This window comes from Strigops habroptila, chromosome 8, assembly GCF_004027225.2.
Source record: "Strigops habroptila isolate Jane chromosome 8, bStrHab1.2.pri, whole genome shotgun sequence".
NCBI lineage: Eukaryota > Metazoa > Chordata > Aves > Psittaciformes > Psittacidae > Strigops > Strigops habroptila.
This window is the reverse complement of record NC_044284.2, coordinates 39,316,454-39,340,440: the sequence shown is the minus strand read 5'-3', so window position 1 is coordinate 39,340,440 and position 23,987 is coordinate 39,316,454. Positions and strand designations below refer to the sequence as shown.

Below are 23,987 nucleotides of genomic sequence, written 5' to 3'. Positions count from 1 at the left end.
CAGACTTCTAGGGGAGGAAATATTTCTTTTTCAAGAGAAATATTAAAAAAGAGCCTAGAATCAAAACTAAAGAGATTAAAATCCTCATAGTCAACAGAGATTTATACTGTTTAAGCATACTGTAGCAGGGCCATAAAAGGCATACGTGCAATATATCTGTAACCAAAGCAAAACGAAACAGAGCAGAAGGGAAAAAGAGAGTTATGTTTCTAAATGGGAAGTTCTGAGAACTATTTAATCCAATAGTTAAATGTCTTGTTACGGAAACTGAAGCTTGCTAGAAAAGAACATGAACTATGGCAAGGAATTTTGGAACCAGGAGAAGGATTGAGTAGCAACTAGCCAAAACAAAAATAACAAACTTGTAAATGTATTGAAAGTAAAAAGCTTCTTATGGAGAATCAGCCTGTTTATGGGGACGAGAGAGCAATCGGGGAAAAAGAGAATTTTGCTAAATCAGCCCAATACGTGTTTGTGCCACGAACAATCTAATTATTACACCTTCCTTAGGTGCAAAAAATAAAAAGATCTGCAACTCAGAGAAGGCAATCTTTTGAGTGGCACTTGTACATGACAGCCACTTGATTCACAAATCAGGAAGGGGGGTTTCTTTTCCTTAATTCAGCTGGTGCAAACAAAATGACCCATTTCTATCACAATGTCCGTAAGATTTTTTTTTTCTCATGTCTGTTGGACCTGATTTCTGACGCTGTCTAGAAGCTGTGGCAGAAAACTTGGTGGTTACAATAGTGATGATACTAAATGGAAGTGTGTGTGTATGTGTGTGTAAAAGATGGGAAAATCAGTCCTTGCGCTGAAGAAATCAGTAAGCTCCATCTCTCTGTCGTCTCCTTTCTATGCACACTTGCCTATTCCTCTGTGAAGAAATCATAAGGTAAAGGAACACAGTCCTTGTTTACAAACAGAGCAAACTCAACACCAGAAGCAACTTTCAATTCGTTAATACCCCGCTATCCCCCAACATAGCCTTGTTTCAAGCACTGTGCAGTATCTGAGTGCTTTGGATACTGCCTCTTCTTGACCTGTTCTAGCTGGTTTGTATCATCTTCATACAAACAAATTACTGAATAACATTACCTTGTGAGATTGTAGTTACCTTTTTTTTTTTTTTTTCCTTTTTTGGACATATGTTTGAATTATCATGAAAGGCTTGTAAACTCATGCAGCTCATAGGCAGTTCAGGTCTAACTTCATGCTAAACTACCAGCTGAGCAAGATGCGGGCTGTGCTGGTGCGGGGTCTGCCACAGGATCCAAGTCTCCATCTGGCTGAAGTTACCGGCTTGTCCTGGGGCTTTGCTGTATGCCAAGGCCAGCTCCATCTGATCGTGTCCTGGGAGAACTGATGGGGAGCCATTGTCCTCTTCAACCTCAGAAGCTTCTGAAGATCTCCCTTCCCACCATTTTTCATTCAGCTTGTGACATGAAGGTTTTGTTATGAAGTTTAAAGTTTTAGGCATTTTTGTCTGCTGTTTTATGGCACTGTTATTTTTGTCATTGTTCTTACAGGTATATGATGCTTGCAGGATATATTAGCCTTTTCTTTTCAGTCTTCTTTACCTTTCTGTTGGAAAAGGAGGTAATAATTTTTATTAGTTCTGCATAGGCACAATGGTTGATTCTGGTATCATGACAATGTAAATTGGGAGAAATGGAATTGACGTGAGGAGAATTACCCACAGTTAAATTTGTAATTGAGCAATGACTTTTTATATGATTGAAGTATTTATTCTTTGCAGAAAGTTTTTAAATTGTTCAAATGAGGCCCTTGGACTCTGCTCAAAGGTGAATTTTTTGGAAAGTTTGAGCAAAAACTTTTCATCCATGTGTATGAGGAGAGTGGAAAACTATTTTTTTCCTCCAAAAAGACTTTTTGCTGCCTTCTTTTGAACAGCTCAGCATGAGTAGCTAAGACCTGTGTGCTAAAATTTGGCATTGAAATAGCCATAACTACGAAGTGTCTTAGTTTTGGCTTTGATTTGACTGAGTTATGAGCCTTAGGAAACCATGTATTCAGTGTGCACTTCAGGGTTTTGTTTATTCCTTCAAAGCTTGTGTAAGGGCGCAGTCAAGAGCATTTGCCGTGAACACCTGAATAGCTAGACAGCATGGAACTGGAGAAAGATATTGCTCTGAAGCAGCAGGGATACATGGGGCTGGAAAAGGACAGAAGACTTTGTAAAGTGCTTATGGCCTAAGAAAAGTTTCTGGTGCTTTGCAATATGTGCAACTGAGACTCAAGTTCCTAAGACCTGCCTTCTCTGCTCCTACAGGTCATTTCCAAAGAACCAAGAGAGGTTTCTGCAGACTAAGTAGGGGGCAGGTATAAGACCAGCACTACTTACACTCCTTTTGAGTCAAAATGCTTAGGCAACAGAAACTAAAATATGCCATTGTTTGTCCATCTGATGTTGAAGGTGGCACCATTTATCGATGATATGAACAGGGTTTTGCAAACAGCATTGCTTTCAAGTCTTAACAAATGGATGTCTAAGGACTTCCTGTTCCTGAAGGAGATACGCCACCTAGATCTGAGATTACACAAAAGCATACCATATCCTATTGGACAGCATAGTTTGTGAAACAGTGCATGCCTATCTAATTGCAATCACATGTAAAATGAGAAGCCAAGCAAAGGCTGGATGTGCTTCCTTAACTACATGATTTTTTGACTTGGCATTGTTAATTATGAAGCCTTATGAATCATTAATTTAATTTTGTGTATGGGAGCTCTGCTGTATTTCCTCTGGCATTTTACAATGAATCTGGTTAATATTTGCCACTACTTGAAGGCCTCTGTTTAGTTCTAGTGTCAATGAAGACAGATAATGATGAACTTGTGTAGTGGGTTCTTTACTGAGCTGCTACTACATTTTCAGAATTCAAATTTAATTTTTGATCCAAACAATTTTTCTTACTGGCTGACATGTAGTGACAGTGCATCTCATTAGTTTAAAGAATATGAATACCCAAATTAATTTCTTTCCAAATGAGGAAGTTGGAGGACTTTGTTCATCTCTGTTACCTACATCAGGACTCAGCATGTGCAAAGTATTGCCCCTGTACTGCTGGAAATTACTATGTGCCTGTAAGGTGATTTGTGCTGTAAAGGACCTTCAGTGTAGCTGAGATTGTAGTGCACTGAATGTTAAGCAGATCTAAAGCACTCCTGACAAACTGTGTATTTGAGTGGAAAGCAGCAACTCAGGTGTGCACAGTGTACAGGAATACTACCAGGTGATTTTCACATGGTAACTGTGGTAAGGAGTTCTCTGCAACCAAGCTACAGGTCAAAGTCCAGAGTCATTCAAACACAATATAAAACTGATTTGTGTTTGCATTCTGTGGCTTTTGTGGCTCATCTGTGTGTGATTTTTTTTTTTTTGTTTTGTTTCAGTCTCAAGAACTGTAGTCTGCAGCACCTGTTAGCTACTGAATTGAGGGCATGTGCCATAAATAAAAAGCAAGAACTAAATCTGTTTATACAGCAACCAGATGAATAATCATTAATGACATAGTCTTAATAGAAACAGTAATTATTTCCTTTTGTAAGCATGCACTTCTAATGCATCATCCATTGCAGGGGTGTCTTTTTGGACAGGCTTTATTCTACATGATAGATTCTCGTATTTTCTACAGGACGAACAGACTGCCTTGTGGAATCCTCTCTTCCAATTAACAGTTGCACACATATAGGTAGTGCCCATGAGGTGGTAGCCACTGCTTCTAAAAAAACCCAACCAAACAACAAACCCAACCCAAACTAAAAAAAAAGGAAAGAAAAAAAAGAGAAAAAAGAAAGGTAATATTGTAAAAACGTTTAATGCAAAGGCATGGTTTGCCTTTCATTAGGAAATGTCTAGCATATCCAACATGCAAGCAGTTCTAGCTCCTGGCCCAATCAAGCACCAGGGAGTGGAAACTGCTTGAGCTGGCACTGCCATTGTAAGGGACATCTTGAAGCCATGGCCTAACTTATGTTCTTTTGTAATGCAAGAACTGTTTTCCCATTTTTTGGCGGGGGGAAAAAAGACAGTTGTGTGTTTTTCTTACCCATTTCCCACTGAGCATCCTTACCCAGTGAAAATAATTTGCATGCACATCTCTGGTACCTGGCTTCTTTCCTTTTAGGCTGAGTGATGCCTTTCTTTCATAGAGAAGCTGTCTGGGATGATTGTTACATCACCTGATTACTTTGTGCTTTTAATTTGCTCTCCTGAATATTTTCCTTATTTGGGTATCTCTGACTTTGGTTTCCTCTTCTCCTTCTGTCAGGCCCCTAGCAGAGGCAGTAAGACTGGCTCTTCTTTATTTCCAGCTGGTTTATAGGTCTTTTGCTTTGTCTTCTCATGAAAGTGTCTGCATGCCAGCTGTAGCAATAGCTGAAAACAAGGAAAAATCATCACTCTGTGACTAGCTATTTCTCTGTGGACAGCTGGCAAGTTCTTGTTGGGCTGAAAGTGGTCAATGATCTACAGTTTGAGAATTTTCCAGACCTCAAAGTATTTTCTTATATAACATTTCACTGTGAGAAGTGTAAGGTTGCATTCACAAGTGGATTTCTTGTTGTGAGGGGGAGGGAATATATGCTCAGATGTATTAAAGGAACAATTTTGATTCAGTATAAAGGGCAGGCACAGAGCTTGATTATAGCAGGAATGTAGTTACTGCATGTAAACATGATTTGGAAAAAAACGAATATTTAACACAATGTTGACCATGAGTGTGGATCATTGGTACAGATTGGTTTCGTGATTAAAGTTTTTTAAAAGACTTTTAAAAGGGCAAAAGAGCAGTTCTACTAAACTGAGTTGCAGACTGCTCTTATTCTTTTTCATGCTTCCTTGAAATCTTTTAGATTAATCAGAGCCTGCTTTGTCTTCATGTTTTCCTGTGCATTCTGATCCCGTCTCTTGGTCTTAAATAAGTGGTTGAACACTACATAATGGTCTTAGAATGCAACTAAATGGAAGTTAAATATGCCTTTCCTCCTTTACAGTATTAAATAATCAGCATTTGGATATAAGGCAGATATTTAGGAACCCAGGCTGAGCAGAATCCTTTCTCTATGAAAGATCAAATAAATACATATATGTTATGTATACATACACAAACATGCATATTTTGGTAAAAGTTAATGACAGGAGCTGGAGTTTAAATGAGTCCTTCTGCTACATTTTTAGTTGGTACAGTGTGTCATTCAGTTTGAAAGATTCTACCAGTCCAAGAGAAATATCTTGTATTCCATTTAACAACATTGTTGTGAGTATGAGATCTGATGATATAAATATGAACAATGTCTGTCAAAAGAGGTAGTATATTCGAACTGACCTCTTCGTTTAGCTGGAAAGCAAGCAAATAAAGTGGCATAAGAAAGGCACGCTATGTTGGAAAACACTATCGCATCCCCTGTCAACTGCTTTCGTGAAGATACCACCCCAACCTACAAATATCGTTTTCCCAAGTGAGACAGTTATCAATAGAATCCAGGCTTCCAAGGATCTGCAAATATTAGAATTGGCAGAGGATTTGGATAAACATTTTTTCACTGAAAATCTGTTGCAAGTGTGATAGTTGAGCTTTTTGCGATGCAATGTTTGATGTAATTCTTGTAGGGAGTCCCATAGAGGTTTGATTCACTTTGATTTCAGGGTCTAGGCTCCAGCTCATCAAAGAATCAAGAATTTAGTTCCTCTCATGTTTTAAGCTCATGCTAAAGTAAAGCTACTACTTACATGCCTTTCTGAACTGGCATACTAGGTAGGGGTTAAAGAAAGATTAAATTAATTTGTCAGACTAAGTTGCATTGTGTGTTGTCCTGGCCATCTTGCAGTTTTTCCCTTGCAGCTAAACTAGTTAATGGAAACAGTTTCTAGAAGCTTAATCATGTAAATTAACTTAAGTGATAACTAAACAAAATAACTACATTAAGATTTCAATCAAGTAAATACTGAAGGTTTCTACAAAAGACCGACTATTGTAATATTGGGTTGGGTTTTTTTTGCCTCATCTTTAAAGAGCAATAACTCTTACCATAGACAATGAGTTTTTCCTTCAGGCTAATTCTGATACTTCCCTCCCAGATCAGCTGACTGAGGACACTATGGAACCAAATATCCCACTTAAAGGTATTGTCTTCAGTGCTCACTGAAAAATCTGTTGAGCTTGGAAACAGCTGCCACTTAAGCATATCTACCTTCACAAGCGCATTTAGCGCCCGTGACAGCAGAGGGTGGATGATGCTGGAAAAACCCAGATAACAACAATTTGCCATCTCATGTGCATGTTTGCAGAGCTGAGATCTAGGGGTAAAGATTAGCATTTGTGTGTGATTTAGACTGTATGGAACTTGAACTTCAAATCTGGAAGAGTGCAGGTAAAATACATGTGTCTGTTGCCATATAGACTTCATCACCTTAGCCAAAATTTCCATCTCCTCTTATTGCCCTGTGTGCCTTTGTGTGTGTTGCAGGTGTGACCACGTGCCAGTGGTGCAGTTTATACAGCATCTTGTTTGCGCAATCCTTGCAGTCTGTTAGGATGAAAGACAACCTGTACATTCAAAATACTGTTCTAAAAGTAGGACACAGTTTGATGTACTACAGAATTATATGCCTGATTACTGTCCCTCCTGTAACCTTTCACTGTGATTTCAATTTGGGTTTCTTTAGAAGGGTCTATCTGTGGTTAATGTTACAAAGTCTGGGCACTGTATCTCACTGAAAGTAATCTGGAAAATAGTCTAAGGAGGAATAATGAAAAATGTAATTAATAAAAAGGGTGTCTTTTTGCTACTTGCTAAACTGGATGGATTCATTTGGCACTCCTTCCTGAGGGAGCTTCTCTCAGGGAAATCCTGACAAGAGGATTTCTCTTCCATAAATCCTCTTGTCAGTGACCAAGAGGATTCAGAAACATCACCCATGAGAGGGCTTCTGCTGAACTTGAATGAAAAGTCTTGAGCTTATCTCTCCAAGGATCTCCCTAAGGATCCAGTCTGAAATGTGTGATTCAACAGAAGCTAAATCAAGTCAAATACATGTGTTCCTTCCCACTATATTAAATCACTGCCATTTTCTTTTTCTAATGAAACAGTTTGAAGTAACTGCCATTTTTTGGTGACTGCCATCCAAAGTAATGGTAGTGGCACTAGTGCACTTACTGTGGCACCAGAACATCATACCACAACAGAGCTTTTATTTCAGTACAGAAATAAATACAGAGTAATTATTTGGCTTTGGTGTTATATTCCTTGTAGCTGGATATCCATTTTCATATGCTACGTTGGTCCTGTTCAATAGCAACTTGTTCTGAAACTGCTTGCACACCAGCTACATGAATTCAATGCAGACTCCATTTTTTGCACCTAAAAATTATGGTGTGGAAAACAAGTTTGCAAAATCTGAAGTATTCAAAATGCTCCATGCAGTTTTACAGGAGAAGCCAAGGGACTTTGGAAAATCTAGACTTTGATTTGTATGCTACATTTAAGACAGAATATTAAAGTCTATATCTGCCTCAGCATATTCTGGATCACTTCAGTATTACACAAATAAAGTAAATGCACAGCCTGGCAAATGATCAGATCAGGTCACCCACAACACCACAGCTCAGTCTTGGTTTTGTAGCTTAAAATAATGTTCCTTGCTTTCATATGCTTCCTCATGTTAACAGCTGCAAGTGATGAATAGTCTCTCTGAACCAGCTCTGCTCCTGAGAAAACTGGTAGTAACACTTGTGTATAAATATGTTAACACATTGGCTGCTAGTGCTGAGGTTCAGGGGGATACGAACTCTGTTGTTCAATTCTTACCTCTTTCATTGACTTGTGCAGTAATTTGCGTACTCAACTCCTCTCTAATTTAATTTATAAGTCCCCAAAAGCAGGTAGCTAAAGACAGGGCAGGAGGCAATTTAAATTAGTTTTTTTAAGGTGCTTTGAGATCCTTGTGCTGGCATGCTGATGTCTGCAGCTAGTGCTTGTACAGAGAAGATTGTTATGGTTCATACAGGCTTATCTGTGAGCAAGGGACTCCCAGAAATAAAAAGAAGGAGATTGTGGGTATATATAAAGAGGCATGTGGGAAATATGATAACTATAATCCATTGATTACAGAATCAGTATGAGAAAATTTTCTTCTTAAATAGGAAGAGTCATTCTCCTGTGGAAAGATGAGTAAAAATAGTCAGGATTTGTTTCCTAACACCAGCTGTACAGGTCATATGGGTAGGAATGCTTTCCCTATGCCTGCAGTTTCCCATCACCATAAACCTTATCTCCTCAAACCAGGAACTCACGCCTCTTCACCTCCACATCTGTGATGCACAGCCTACATCTCTATTCCTTGCTCCTCATGGCTCTGCTGTTTATCATTGGTTTCTTATCTGCTGCTACGCACCTGCACATCCCCTGTCCCCGCTCTTCGCATGTTCGTGTCAGGGGAAGGTCTGCTGGTGGTCACAGGATAGGCTTGCAAAGGGCGGCGGGGGTGGGGGGGTGTGCCTGCCCGGCCACAGCCTGGCTGGCGTGCGCAGGAGGAGGAGAAAGGCCCTTCTGTCTGCTCCTGTCTGAGCCACCTGAACTGCCCGGTGGGCGAGTGCTGGACAGACTCTTCACTCCTCTGCGGAGCAGGACTACGACAACGTAAAGTACTGCCGCTCGCAGCGATGACGGGCTTTACCATAACGTTTTACTTCCTTACTTTCAAGCTTGTAATTTTTCATTTAAGTTTCGCTTAAAATTCCTGCCTTTTGTGCATTTGCGTTTTCCTGTATGCTGGAGCAGTTACAAACCCGGCAGCAGCGGCAGGGAGACCCAAGCGCGGCCCTCTGCTCTCCGCACCTGCCCCGGCCTCCCGCAAGCACCGGGCGCCGCCGCTCACCCTCTGCCGTGCCCGGGCGCCGGTCGGTGCGCGGATGCACCCGGGCGATGGCTGGCGGAGCTGGCAGGAGGCGCTTCCTCCGTGACCCGTCCCGCTGGAAGCCGCGCAGGACGCGCCGCACCGTGTCCCTCTTACGGGGACACCGCGGTGGGGGCTGGGTGAACGCCCCGCTTCGGTCGACACCCCCAGGGGAGCTGCAGCCTCGCTGCCGGTCCCGGCGCGGCTCCGTGCGCGGACGCCTGCGTCCGCCGTAACTTCTCGGCCGGGGTTGCCCGCGATAAACAGGAAGCCCCTCAGCGAGGCTGGGCCGAGGCGGGGCCTGGCGCGGCCGCCCGCCCTCCCGTCTCCCGCGCCGCGGAGCCGAGGGGCCGCACGGCTCGGCCCGTCCCGGCCCGCGGCGGCGGCGGCGGCCGCTGACAGGGCGGAGCGGCGGCGGAGCAGCGGCGGCGTGGCCCGTCGAGGCGCCCGGGAAGCCATCGAGAATGAAATTGCTGTGGAAAGCTAAAATGGTAACCGGTTGTCCCGTCCCGTCCCCCCCCTTCCCCTACCCGCGGGGTGCCGGTGTCGGCGGGGTGGCCGGGCGCGCCGCCCGCTGCTTCCCGGAGCCTCGCTGGAAACGCCGTCTATTAATCGCCTTTCTGCTTTTCCTCGCTTCCGAGTGGTGCTTATCTTCGCGAGTACTTGTGTGTGTGTGCTTGACAGAGGATGAAGAGAGAGCTTCAGAGAGGGAAGTTGGTTACCCCTCAGAGAAACTCAGATGCATGTTTTCTGTCCGCCTTGCAGCGGCTTGCGCTCTTTTGTACGGTCAATAACTGAGGAAGTGAGAAGTCATCGCAGCAAATGTTTGGTTAAAGTTTAGAATACTCCCCCCCCCCCCCCCCCATCTGCTTTCTATTATTTGTGAGTTTTAAAGCCTCGACTCTGTAAAGTTTTTTTTTGTAGCTTGAAATAAGAGGTTTTGGAAAAGCAAACCACAAGCACTTTAGGTCCCTCCTGTCAAAAGAAAGAAGGGTTGCTGTATTTTAAATGCTTGTAAGCTTCAAAGTTTAAAGGCTGTCTGCCTAAGTAATTCAATTTTAAATTGTAATTCAGTTTTAAAAAGTCCAATTCCTTCCATTAATGAAAGGCCAAAGAGATTAATTGCTTTAGAAAAGGAGAGAGGGGGAGGGAGAAAGAGAGGGAAAAGAAGACTGCTAATCAAAACCAAACTATTTCCTTAGAAAAGACTTTATACAACTATTTAAAATATGTGCTAGTCTAGGAAAAATAGTTAAATGGAAAGTCAGGGTATCTTGATACCACAGGAAAGGACAGCTTGCCAAGAATATCTTCAGTGTTCCCTCAATCTGAAAGTATCGTGTATTGCTTCGATTGTTCTAATTACTTTGTGCAGCCCATTTTCTGCCCTCAGCTCTGCACGAAGCAGTAGAGCACCTGGTGTAGATTGTGGTTAGCAGAGGAGGGAAAACATTCCTTTCTCTTACTTTTCTTTCTTTCCCCTTTTCCTGGCAGAGCACAATTCAGGATGAGGGTGAAGAGGTAGAAGAGGGAGCTGTTTACCATGTCACCCTGAAAAGAGTGCAGATTCAGCAGGCTGCCAACAAAGGAGCAAGATGGCTAGGGGTAAGTAAAGCTGGCACAGTGGCATTTTGAAGGCTGCGCATGGACTTTGGAGCCTGTTCCAGGGAGCTGAATTCCACATGTATTGTTACGATATTAACTTTCAGCACTGACTGCTCTCACTATTTAAAAAACCACCAAAACACTGAAGCAGTGAGGAATGAGCCATTGAGGCAGGTGGGACTCCCTAATGCTTACAAACGTTTTTCTTATAGGAGCCCTTTATCGAAGAAGGATTGAGGAAGAGACCTTCACTCTGCCTCTGGAGTTGTTATTGGGGCAGGTCACATGAAATGCAGCAGGAACAGGAGTTCCTCCAAGCCTCTGTGCACTGGAGGAGGCCTATAAAGACTGTATCTCCACTTCTTAAATGACTACTAAGCTTTCAGAGCCAGTCCTCAAGCATCAGGTTTTTTGCTCTACTGATGGATGACACAGACTGCTCTTCCTTTGAGTCTTAAATATCCAGAGAACAGAGAAATACTATGCTCCTTCATGGCTAGTGCTGCCATGTATAGTTAGCCACTGGTTACATGTCAAGAGTAAGCAGTGGATTTTAGATACATGAGGTTTTTTTTTCTTTCTGCTTTAATTTTTTTGGCCACAGCTGAACTGCTCTGGGTGTGTTCAGGCAGAGATTGATTCAAAACATTGCTTGTCTCAGGGTGCCTTTAATCCTAGAGCATTGGGTGTATAGCAGAACATATTCTTCCAAACTATAAACAAATTGCCATAGAAGGGTGCTTTTAAATACTTTCAAAATTCTCAAAGGGGAAGTACCAAATCTGTCATTAAACATTTTTGTGTTTTCTTAACACTGATATTATTTGATAACTGCCTTTTCTGAGAACTTTGTGGTGTTTTAAAAATAAATTTTGAATGATTGTCTCACACTGCATATGATTCCAAGTTGGCTTCTAAACACCAACTATAGTCACATACATTGGAAGGAAGCTTCTGTTTGAGAGTTCCGTCAGAAAAACATTACAGAAACTTCTAACCTGTTAGAAGTTAGGACCTAGCCTTCTCCTGGACTTGAGCAGTATGTCAAAGAAGAAGTTTTAGCTTTTTTTTTAATTTTCCAACAACACTGACTTCCTAAAGTATGGGTTGAGATTTAAATGGTGCCTGGAAGCATCAACATTTTAGGAACATGCAAAACCTCAATTTTTCTCTGAGCCTACTCCTGTCCTCCTTTAATCCCTTCTGAGCCAGCTCTGTGATTTCTTTTTCATCTTGCTCTGAGGTCCTAGATGTTCTGGTCAACTGTAGTTTCCTGTGCAACCAGCAGGCAAGGGCTTGGCTGATCATTGTCCTTGCTGCAGCTTGCTGTTTTGTCTCTTGATTTGTAGCATATGTTAGTCCCTTTTCACTAAATCAAACTCTTTGGAATCAGGTTCCTGCAGCCTGTCCTGACTGCCCAGACCAAGGCCAGGATGTAGTTCTGACTGTACGTTTGGCAGAAGCAGAAAAACAGTTCCCAAGGAGCTGACAGGCTCCCCACAGAAACTGGGTTGTGCTATTGTTTGCTCCAAATGCTGTCTTCTCTGAAAAACCATTTTGGAGAAGGAAGAAAAATGGGGTGTGCTCACATTGATTTTGTGTGGTGGAAGATACCTGTCAGCTACTGGAGACCCACAAAGTAGATCTATAGGAGATTTCAGAAGGAACCAAATTACCTATAGGCATGTATATAGCTATCAAAAAGAAAGCTTTGGCATCTCATTAAGCTTGCCTTTTGGTTTTGCGTAGGCTTTTTCCTCCTGCTCTTTCCTTCAGCTGTGGGCGTAATAGTACCATATAGTACCGTAGCTGATTAATGACTTCTTGTGGAATATTTTTCTCCTTACTTCCTGGTTCAGGCACAAGTCTCTGCTCCAGGGATATCCCAAGTAGCAGTCTTCAATGCAGTCATCAGCTGGGTAGTAGATGCTGCATGTGGAACAGTCACTCAAAAATGAAAACTGAGCTTATTATGAGTTTTAAAAAGGAAGCCTGAAAGATTACTGTCTTTTACTTTCCCAGTTCCAAATACAAATGTGTAGTTAGAAGGGTAACTGGCTTTGTAGCACAGTGTCATGCTCTCAGTTGAGTTTAAACCTCTCATTCCAAGCTGTCAAAGGGTGACAGCTTGGCAGTGCTTTAATCTTGCAGGGTAATTAACACTTAGTTAAGGCTGTAGGGTAATCGTGCAAGGCCACTTGACACTAGAGAGACACAGGCAGCCTCCCTTCCTATAAGGCTGTGCAGAGGCATCTCTTGCTAATGATAGTTATATTAAGTGGAATAGCAAGAGCTAAGGGAGGCCTCTTGAGTAAAAGTTGCTGGAGACTGCACTGCTCTGTTTTGGCACAGGTTGTGTGTGACTGCATTTCAGAATCTCATAGCCAGCCAGTTTATGTATGCAAACTTGCCTTTGGCATACTTTCAGTTTACCTGTGACATAGGAATATATGATTTCCTGTGCTATCATTGATCTCCACTGAGAATTCCTCTGATAGTTAGGATGCCTGTCTTTTTAAACTAGGCTTCTTGTATGTTAAAGGTTCTCCCTGGATTCTGGCATCTTAACTATCTTACTAACATCACTGAATATTATCTTGCTTGCTTTTTCAAGAAGTAGGTGAAAGGGATAACAGAAGAATCAGCTTGCTCTGTGAAAAAAAACTGGCATTTTCTTTCTGAATGCTAGATCTAGGTCACTTGTTGGGTTAAAGAAGAGTTGGCAAGGAATGTGGCTGTGTGTCATCGGAAAGCCTGGGAGAAGTAGCATACAGACTGGACTGAGATGCTGTAAAGGGAATAGCCCTGGAGAAACCATTAGTTTTACAGTTTGGGTTTTGATGTTTTCATTTAAGAAACAGGCTGAAGCATTACAAGCATGTTAGTCATGCTTGTATTTAACCTTGGTAAAGCTAATTAAAAATATGTGTGTAAATGCGTGCTTTGAACTTGCATCTTTTACTACCGCTGTAGGAATCTATTTTCTAAATATACAGCTTCCTATAGCCAGCACTGTAAGGGGGTATATAGCTGTGTGAAGAAATAAGCACAAAGTTATCAAATCATGACCTAGCCCCTTGAAGAAAATGGGGTTACCATGTGTGAAAGGGGTAAATGAATGCTAACTCAGTGTGAAACCTGCTCTTGCTTGTCTTTATGCAGCCAGTGTATAGTGTGTTCTAAACCAGAGGCAAAACATCTATGATGTCTTAGTGTTATCACCCAGTAAAATATTATCAGAGATTATGTATAAGACCTCTTTTTTTTTTTTCTTTTTTTTTTGCCCCTCCTTTTTTTTTAACACCAGAAAAACTGTGTCCCCCACTCGCATTTTAAATGTTATGTTCTTAGCAGAATGCTTATATAGCAGCAAAGCGGCTTTTGTCCACTGGATGTGGACCAGTTTGATAGACTATTCTTTGAGCTCTGGGATGATACTTTGATTATGTTTTATTTGCATACTTTCTGTGTCTCCTCATAGTCAACACAGATACATCTAGTCCTCATTCCTAAAGGGCTGAGCAGCTGACCAGTAGTTGTCTCCAGGGAGTAGTCATGCTTTGCCCCTGTAGTCTCCCAGAACCTCTTTTGTCCTTGATTCACCCCCAAAATGCTCTGTTTTCATGTTCAGTGGCCATACAAGCTCTCAAGAAGTGACTTGTGGTTCTTCATGGGTGATATACTAGCATGTAGGTTTACATTTGGGCCCGAATGATAAAGTCTGTGTTATGTTTTTACACCTTCTAGAATAAGAATTTTATGGAGATGTATGAGGAGATGGGTGTCTTTTTTTTTTTTTTCGTGAATAAAGTTCTAAAGGGATAGTGAGGAAATCTATGTTTTGGACATAGAAATCCATTTGCTGTTTATGAAATCACTCTACCTTGGACCAGAATGAACTTCTGCTAGCGCCTGAATACAGCTGCACTGTAGTTCAGTTCAGCACCATGCCACCAATAATTTGCGGACCAGAAGGAAAGTAAAAACATCCAAGTGAAATGATAATGATCTTGCATTCTTACAGCATCTTTCATCCAAATAACTTTGAAAGCGTGGCCATAAATTTTCACATAGATGGACTATGTGAAATATGTTGTAATGTAACATAGTACAAAAGTGTGATTTGGGTGGGGCTTAAAATTCAGCAGCAGTGCTGTTGCCTGGGATTTGGTAGAGTTCCCCTTTATTTGGGGAGGTAGGAAAGAGAGGAGGAAAAAGTTATTCTGGGACACTGTGATTTCAAAAAGGCTGGGTTTTGAGGTTGCTGAAGAGTTTGAAACATTAGAAAAAGGGAGAGATAAATTAGCTGTTGAAGTTGCGTGGTAATATTTATTTAGTGGCTTCATAGTGCTATCACATGGGTATCTTCTCCACACATGACATGTATACTGCAAGGAGCAGCTGCTTAACAATACACAGCAGCACATTGAAACAGTTTAGGACCAGAAGTGAATCAATTAAAAGCACTTGGGAAGGAGACCTGGACTTCTGAGAGTCCAGAGCTCTCTGGAAGCATTCACAAACCATGCAACAGCAGTTGTGAAAGCAAGCCCAAATATTAAGCTGTAGTGGGGAAGTGGGGAATAAAGTAACGCTTAGAATAGAAAATACTATTAAGGAGATTACAATAGCACCTCACTCATTCCTGATGCTTGTTCCCTCATCTCAAAGGTAAAAGAACTAGAAAAGGGATCCACAGATAGGAAAGGATTGCCTGCATTTGAAGAGACTGAAAAGGTGAGGACTGTTAAATCTGTGTCTTGGTGCAGCTAGGGTTGATGTGCAGTTTTAGCATCTGTTAAATACTTATGGGGTTGAGGCTCGATACTGGCATTGAATAGGAGGATGTAGTGAAGGCATTTAAAACTGTGAGTGGAGAAGGGATGGTTTATCTCCAGGGAGTATCTGGTGCTTTTGAAAGCAAGGGGGATGGGGGAAATGTATAATTTTACACTGCATGTAATTAACCTGAAGGGCTTACTGCTGAAAGAAGTAATTGAGTCCAACTGAGTCTAGAAGGATTCAGGAAGGATTAGACATTTCTATAAATTATGAGAACAAATGCATTAATACTATATGAGATTTAAAACACAGGACATGTAACTTTTTGTGATTTAGGTATAAAACAAACATCTGCAGCTGAGAAGAGTCTTTTCCTTTAGACTGGTGTGTTACAGGTGTTATTTCTTCACCTTCCTCTACAGCATCTGGCCATTGTCTGAGGAAGAAACTTCTAGTTTCACTTAAAATGACAATTATTATATGTTACTGTTTATAGAGTCCTGGTTTCAATTTATTTGCAGCAAATATTTAATGAGGCAGAACACAGGCACTCATAAAAACAATCATGAGAGCGTTAATGTCCAGAAGATGTCAGGGCCATATTGCAACATAGTATGGGAGTTTGTTGTGGGCCTGTTTTCCAGCAGTCCTGCAATCTCCTCCTGGTCAATGAGAACTCTGGGTGCTCAGATACTGCTTTTTTTTTTTTTTTTTTTTTTTTTTGTGTGTGTGTGTAAAACAAAAGTTTGTGTCCTTGCTGTTTTAGACTCTGCGAATGTAGGAATCGTGTGGGTTGCTCTTTGCTTTACCCCATTCAACTTCATAATAGCCACTTTAAAAATAAGGCAGCTAGAACAGAGTATGGTACTCTACATGTGGTCTCATCAGACCTTTTATGCACTGGAAGAATAATGTCCTTTGACTTGCTTTGGTACCCTTTATTTATACTTTGCAGAATTGTTTGCTTTTTGTTGCTGCTTCCAAGCGTTGTGCTGAAAGATTTAATGTTCTGCCTACTCTAACCCTTCAGATCTTTTCTCTGATCTGTGTGCCACGCTGTGACCTTTGAGAGTAGAACTTTCAACAGACTTTTTTGCTGGCCTCTTACATCTCTCCACATTTAGTTGCATAAGCCATCTGTTGCCCATCAGAGTCTAGCCACCCTTTAGCAGCTTTGGCAATTGAAATAAAACTTTGGCAACCTCTACATTAGGTGTGAAGCTTTCTGCCATTTTGTGTGGTAGCAGTCATTACCCTTTTGCTCTGTCAGGTTACTGGGTTACAGTCTCATGGAGTTTTTAGTTGTTCCTCTTTGCTACCAATTTGTGTCCAAATACCAATTTATGTCGACATTTTTGCAGTCATCTCTGTGTAGCTCAGCCCTGCATCAGTGCAGAAGTTACTGCATACTGCAAGCACCACTGAAACTTGTGGTGGTGGTCCTCTTGTCTCCCATGACTTAAAAATGAAGTGAAATCTTCACTGAGAATAAACTGTTTGATGCAGGTGATATGAAGCACATTAATTATTATGTATAATGGTCCTGTCATACAAATTTAAGGATAATTGTGATACTGGATTTAGAAATGTACAGCAAGTCGGGAGTCCCATGTTCAGTATTCGTTAGCTAGTGACTCACCCTGTGGCTTAAACTGACCAACTTATCTTTTGGGTGTTTAATGTTCTCACCTGTAATATACTCACTATTCATTTTCAGATCTAGTGATCCGAGGAATGTAGAGGCAAACTCTTGTGTTTTAGCACAAATGTAGAGTATTCAGATCTATGAGAGAGAAAACTCTTCTGCTCTGCTGGACATGCAAGAAAAGTTCTGTAGCAGAGCAAGATCCTCCTGATATGCCCTGTGATTCTGTTGTCCAATCTTTACTGTTGAAATCTGGGAGAGCAGTATACTCTGCTGCTTACAGATGCAGAGACTTGGCTCTTCTAATCTCTTCTGTGAAGAGAAAGGGTGTTGGATGAGACACCGGAGTTTACCTCCTTCCTGATACATTCAGTAGGACCCCAAAGATGCACTATGCAGCACGTGAAGAAGAGCCTCTCCTGTGGAGTGAGTTGCTGTATCTGAGTGGGTTGCAGTGGCTTTGAGTGCTGTGTGGGTCTCCAGCACATGGCCTGTGTACTACAGCTGGCAATGCACCTACTGTGCCACAATGGCACCAATAAGGTATAGGCATTTCAAATGCTTTTGCAGAATGATCCTGTTATTATATGCTATTCTTTCATCTGTTTCCCTCGTATATTTTTCCTACCTTTTTGTTCTGAAAGCAGTTTAAAGGATTATTTTCTTTTCCTGTTCCACCCCCTCCAGTGCTTTGTACAGTTGTCTTTCTCCTTGTGAAGGCTCAACCTTTCTCCTAGTCAATAACTGTTTCTTCCTTTTTAAGGAGTCCATGGGCTCTTTGTGCAAGTAAAGCAACATGTTTTTATTAGAAAGTGGCATTTTATATTGAAAAGTCTCAGAATGATTGAATATGGAATGGCTGACAGCTTTGAGATGTGTTCAAACTATCATAGCTATTGGGCTTCAAACTGGAGACTTGTGATATATCCCATCTGTTAGCTTAGACTTCCTGATATCAGTGGCTCCTTCTGACTCTTAAAAATCAATGATCTAGAATTCTGAGTATCTATATGTCCTATAGCAGAAATAGACTGTCGCATACTCAAAAGCTATCTAGGGTTTTATTTCCTCCTATATATAGTTTATGCCCCACATAAACTTGCATAAAAGCTTGCATGCATTGAATCATATTGAATTTCTCTTTTTGTCTCAAATCAAGTGCAGAATGTCCTTCAGTTGTTTATAGTATTCATGTGTATAGACTTTGTTAGGTGATGTTCATAACATCAAAGCTTTATTGGTGTTGGGATGCAAATGACAAGTCAGTACACTCTTCAGGATTAACTGTAACCCTCAGTGTGAAAGAGATTAGTTAACTAAATGCTCCTGAGGTCCATTTGGAAGCCAGCATAAATATTACATGCAAATACAACAAGAAAATTATTATGAAGATAGGCCCACGCATCCTTTGTTTGTTTGCTTGGTTTGTAGTAATCTCTGGCTCTACCTGCAGTGCATTTTGTATTTTTAGAGTAGAAACCCTTTAGGACAGGGGTGGTTTTACATTTTGACATGGCAGCCATTGTGCTGCTGTTGGAAATGTTTCATAAGTAACAATAACGTATTTCATTTGGAAGTCAAATCTTATGCTTTTGCATTCCTCCCATTGAGTGCTTCAGATTGATTCTGGCTGTTCTTTCGGTCTGCTGGCTCCCTGTGGCATGCAAAATGTGAATGAACTCTTGCACACTTAAACCATGAGGCTTGCATTCTTTATGCAAAAACAGTCATTTTGTTCAGAAGACATCAGGTGTAAAAGTTAGAACAGGACAGAAAACAACAAAGTTATGCTGTTAATGACTGATGGGTAATTAAATAACAGCCCCTCATAAAAAAACCCCTCAAAACCAACAACAAAACAAAACCAAATTAGGCAGTAAACATGAACAATTTCTGTTTTATCTTGCAGCCTGACATTTTTTGCTCTTTCTTCCCCCCTTTGCTTGTAAGCTATACTTATTTTGTATTCACTCAATACTTCCACATAACTATGTGTGTGTTTTGATTTGTGTCCATTGACTAGGGATTGAAGTTCAGCTGCAACATAGTATTCTTAAACAAATGTCTGCAGTGGGCTCAGTGCCAGCTCACACAACCTGTGCTGCTTTCTGCAGTATCAAAAGAAATGGGTTAATGGTTGGGTGCTGTAGTTATGAGAACGCAGTAATTTGTGTACGTATGCAGTATGTTTAGTTGCCATATGCTTATGCAGTTTGTCATAGAACATGCAGAATTTGTCATAGAGAATATACTTATAGAATTAGCACATGCAGAATTTGTCATAGAGAACATACCTATAGAAGTAGCACAAGGATGTTGCCATTACAGGTGTAGTGCATACAGACATGTCATACGTAGACACTCCCTTTCTCTCTATGTGTGTGTATGTATACAAGAGAAGAATACTAAGGGATTCTTAATCAGGTGCCCTGCTATGTCTAGATAATATAGTAGAAGTACAGTTTGGCCTGAACTACTGATCGAACTAATATTTTTGGACTCTTTCAGCACTTAAATAAATGTTCACGCTGGCAACTCTTAATATTAGGTAACGTTAGCTTACTATAACTGCATTTTATACTTGGGCCCCACCCTGGAGAGATCTCTTAGTTTTAAACAAAGAGTAGTAAAAAGCACAGCCGTTGAAATGAAATTTGCAGTACAGCTTAGGTATGCATTCATGCTGTGGTCATGAAAATGGTCACTTACTGCTAAATTCTTTCTTTTACAAAAGATTAAAAAAATCTTGGCAATAAAGATTGCTTACAGTAATTATCATGAAACAAGGTACAACATTTCCTGGATATTTTTTCTTCCACAAAAATACCTTATGTTTCATGTTCAGTTTGTTTTAAAATCTGAAGAAGTCTTTGGCAAAATATTTTCTCCTCTGTCAAAATGCATTTAATCTCCTCACACCTACAGTTTTCCAGCTATTCATACTATTACAATTTCTCACTCTTGTCTTGTTGTTTACACTGAGTGCAGTAGCAGTTTACACTGATTTTCTGAGTCAGTACATTTTTAATTTCTGTGTACTGTCTGACCAAGCTTTACAGTGTGAAAGGAAAGCCAACAATATGATCAGGGTGAATAAAAGCGTTTTGGGTTATGTAATGTGCATTCATGCTACTATTATGCAACAGAATAATTACTTGTGGCATCCTCAAATCCATTTTGAGCTCAGCAGTGTTGCCTGCTGTCTCATACAGGACATTCTTTGTTTCTACTTACTGTGCAGAAAGTGATGATGAGCTCCTCAATTAAATTGAATTACCTTCCTGGAAGGGGAAGAAAATAGTGTGACTTTTCATGGGAGCAGTATCACAGTTTTTGACTACCAGCAACATACATACTAGTGGAAAATGGTCTTTGGGTTTCTAAGTAGTCAAAATACAATATTTTCATCTTGACCTATAATTTTCATAAAATGGTGTGACTCTTGCGATATTAAATCTGTCTGTTATTTGTAATATCAGTCATCCCCTCTCTTTGCTATACTTGGCATTTAATAAAAAATATCAGCATATTTTGTTTTAGCATTTTTCCTGAAAGAAGCATGGGAAATGGCTTTGCTGACCAGTGTTTCACAAACAGAATTTGTATAATAACTTTCCTCTGATATTTCTTATTCTAGATATAGAGTTGTCATCTTTAGCATTCAGGCAGCTTATAAATATGAGGATAATTGCGGATTTTCAACTTCAGTGCAGTGGTGATGTCATTGGGCTAATGCTATAGCAGTATCAAGTGGCATCAAAGTTCAGTTGTACTGGAAATGATCCTGTGATGTCTAGCCTTGTGCCAGAGTAATCAAGGCCCATTTAACAATAAAATGAGGAATTAGGGAGGTGGGAGGGGATGCAATATTAAAATTGCAGTTATGTAGCTATTTCAGCGTAAGTATTGAGGTGGATGAGGCCATGACATGAGTCCTGGGACAGGGACAAGGCTTTCACTTTCAAGGCAGACTATGAGTTATTTGTGGGCTCGAATGATGACTTTAGCAGCTGTATTTTTTATATCTGGGAGGATATTGATGTGGGTTACATGGGGAGAAAGGTCCAATGTTGTAGGCCTTTGAAATCTAGATTAGTTTAAAATAGGAGAAAGTATTTTTTGTAGAGGCCACAGTGTTGTCAGATGTCACTGAATCAGGAAACCTGACTTCTAGCTTATACTGTCTGCCTTGTTTAAAGTTCTTTAATATTTGCATACAAAAGGAGTCCTGGAAGGACAAAAAGGGGCTAATATGTGCTTTTAGGTCAGCCTAACTTATTGAAGTGTGGAAGATAGGTTATTATGTCTGTGTGTTTATATTTGTTAGAAATGTTCTTAAATTTGGGAAGTTAACATCGCCTTAGGCATTTATGCCATGTTTTCAGAGTTTAGGTAGCTCTTCTGTAGGAGATTTACACACTAATAAGTGAATTCCATATGTGTATTCAACGTGGCTGTTTACAATACATATCAATGTGTCATGTCTTTTAACAAAAATCCCACAATGATTTTTGGTAGTGTTTTCTTTTCAAAGTATTTGTTCATATGTGGGTTTGTAATTCTCTTTGCTTGCTGTGCCCTTAGTTGTTGGCTTGTGACAGTATTCTGCAGTCACTTGGTAACAGTACAAAAGCTAAGGCTATGTGAAGGTCTCTTATGTTGAACACTGGTGTCTCAACCCTATAATAAGATCTAGACTGGCTGGTATTGCATGACACTGGCAGATGACGCCTCCAAAGACTGTAAAATGGGTGAGGAGGTACTGGGGAGAAGTTTTCATTTTGGTAAAAGACAGTTTGTTTTCAAGCTTCCGGTAGACCTTAATAAGATCCCAGAGCTGGGATCTGGCCTTTTGAGCTGAATGCATGGATTTGTCATGTTTTTAGTTGCCATCTTTAGCTTCTGCTGCCTGGTTTTTGCAACAAAACTGGATTGATTTGGTGGTCTTCTACATCTGCTATATGGACTCAGTGTAGACGTGATATTTCTTAGTTTAATAGAGTACTTGTCATCTATAGACTCTCAAGTACTTTATAGAGGATGTCAGTATTAATCTTCCCTTCCATAGCTGGAGAATCTGAAGTATACAGAGGTCTTGCATATGGATCTAGCATTTATGGCTACTATTACCATGGCTTGAATTTCCAGAGACTCTCTTGAGCCACTTTTGAGGACCTCCCAGGAGGGACTCTTCTTCCTGCAAGACTGTAATCTGAAGAGCCAAACTCTCTGCCATCTGCAGTTAACAGTTGTTCTGTTTGATCATGCCATGTTTTCAAATAGTCATACTTGAGGCTTGCATTCTGTATGTAAATACAGTATTTGCTGTGCTGTGAGCTTGAACATCAAAGTATTCCTTTTATGAAAGGCGCAGCATACCTAGCATTGTAATCTGCAGTCAGGATTACTGAAAGCTGTTGACTGTATCAAAGTCAAGTGAAATACCTGAGCTGTCCGCCACCTTTTTGTACTGGTTTTCCGTGCTCAGCACCCCTTCCTTTCTCCTTTATGGTTCCTGGTAAGTAACTCAGCCTGGGAACTGTAAGCAGGCTTTGCCACCTACAAATTTCCAGGACAGACTGGAAGCAGTGAGAGTATGGCAAGGAGGAGAAGTTAAGATAAGGGTTGTTAGCAGAAACAGTAATTATTATTTACTGTTTTGGGGGCACAGAACAGCCCCAACTGCCTATTTCCCTCTTTTAGGGACCCTCAATAATCCATACCTGTAAAAGCTTTTCTTAGTTTTGACAGTTAATTACTGACTGTTTTATGAAAATCCAAAGACTCTGTGAAGGGCTTTTCCTACATGGAGACACTATGTAACACTTGTCTCCTATGTAATACTATGTAACCTTGGTCTCCAGAAGTCAAAATATTTTACAAAATGGGCTGATTTTACTGCCAAAACGGGCAATAAAACCTGCTGCCTTGCCTTCACTCTGGTGCTCTATTAACTTAGCTGTTGATTATTTAGAGTATCTATTTACTGCTCAGTTTGGTGATTGGACATTTGGTGTTCCTATGCACTGAAGAGAGGTGGATGCTGAGTTTTACAGAAGTAATTCTCCTCTGACACAGAAGGGCTTTGGGCAGATATTTAATATTGGACACGTTTGCTGGGTTAGAGGAGTGTTTCTAGTAAATGTCATTTGATGACAGCTATTCCTCAAAAAATGCAAGATACACATGACTAAGCATCTTACCTGACTTACTGGTTTCTGTTTCTTACTTTTCTATTTTAAATTAGAAACTAGCTGAAGCTTCAATGTCTGACTAAAACCACAACAAGGAATATTTATACATACTGACGTATTATGAAAATAATACATCTCTGGCACATTTAAGGGAGACCAAGATTGTGGTGAACTGTAGAACTGTGAAGCATGGCAAAAATGAGAAAGGTTTAGGTTATCTGATGTTTCAGGTTCAATGAAGAGAGTAAGTAAGTCAGACAAGAGAAGAGGGTGGCCAGGCTTGTCTTGGTTTTGTTAAAAGTCATTCTAGCTAGAGAGGTGAGAGTCAGGATGAGAAAGAACTGTTTGTAGGTAAGAAGCAATGAGAAGGTACGTGCATAAACCATACAAGATAGTTAGAGATGGAGATCTGCGGCTAAGCTGTTAGGGCATTTTTTGGTCTCTCCTAAAAGCTTGTATGCTGCATAGTGAACTTCTCAGAGGACTTGATTCTTGCTGAATAATATGGCTACATTCCTTTGCTGCACAGATGCTTCTAGGAAGTGAGATAAATTCAGAGGAGGAGTTTATGTGTTCCCATGGCTGAGTAAGTTCCACCATTTTTAAGAGCTGGACAATGCCATCTTAATGTAGACCACTTTGAAAATTCAATTTCTTAATGCACCTGCCTAAACTCCTTTAGATGCATGCAGTGGGAGGTGATGTGTAAATTAAGCTTCTTTACTTTTGCTTTGATTCATTTAAAATTAGTCCCGTGTAATTCACTGATATCCAAATGAGTCTAAATTTGCATAACTTCAGAAGCTGTGAGAATGCACAGCTCAGCACCATGGTATGCATG

General features: G+C 40.6%; 1 protein-coding gene across 2 annotated transcripts in view; it reads left to right on the top strand.

The window, feature by feature from the left end:
• The first annotated feature begins 9,214 nt into the window (after positions 1 to 9,214).
• LOC115612308 (ral guanine nucleotide dissociation stimulator-like 1) overlaps positions 9,215 to 23,987 on the top strand; it is a 68,712-nt gene continuing 53,939 nt past the window's right edge. For both annotated transcript variants that reach the window (XM_030496442.1, XM_030496441.1), the window contains exons 1-2: positions 9,215 to 9,411; positions 10,415 to 10,525. In XM_030496442.1, the coding sequence (XP_030352302.1) occupies positions 9,385 to 9,411; positions 10,415 to 10,525 (138 nt within the window). In that variant the 5' untranslated portion in view covers positions 9,215 to 9,384. The remainder of the gene's footprint in view (positions 9,412 to 10,414; positions 10,526 to 23,987) is intronic.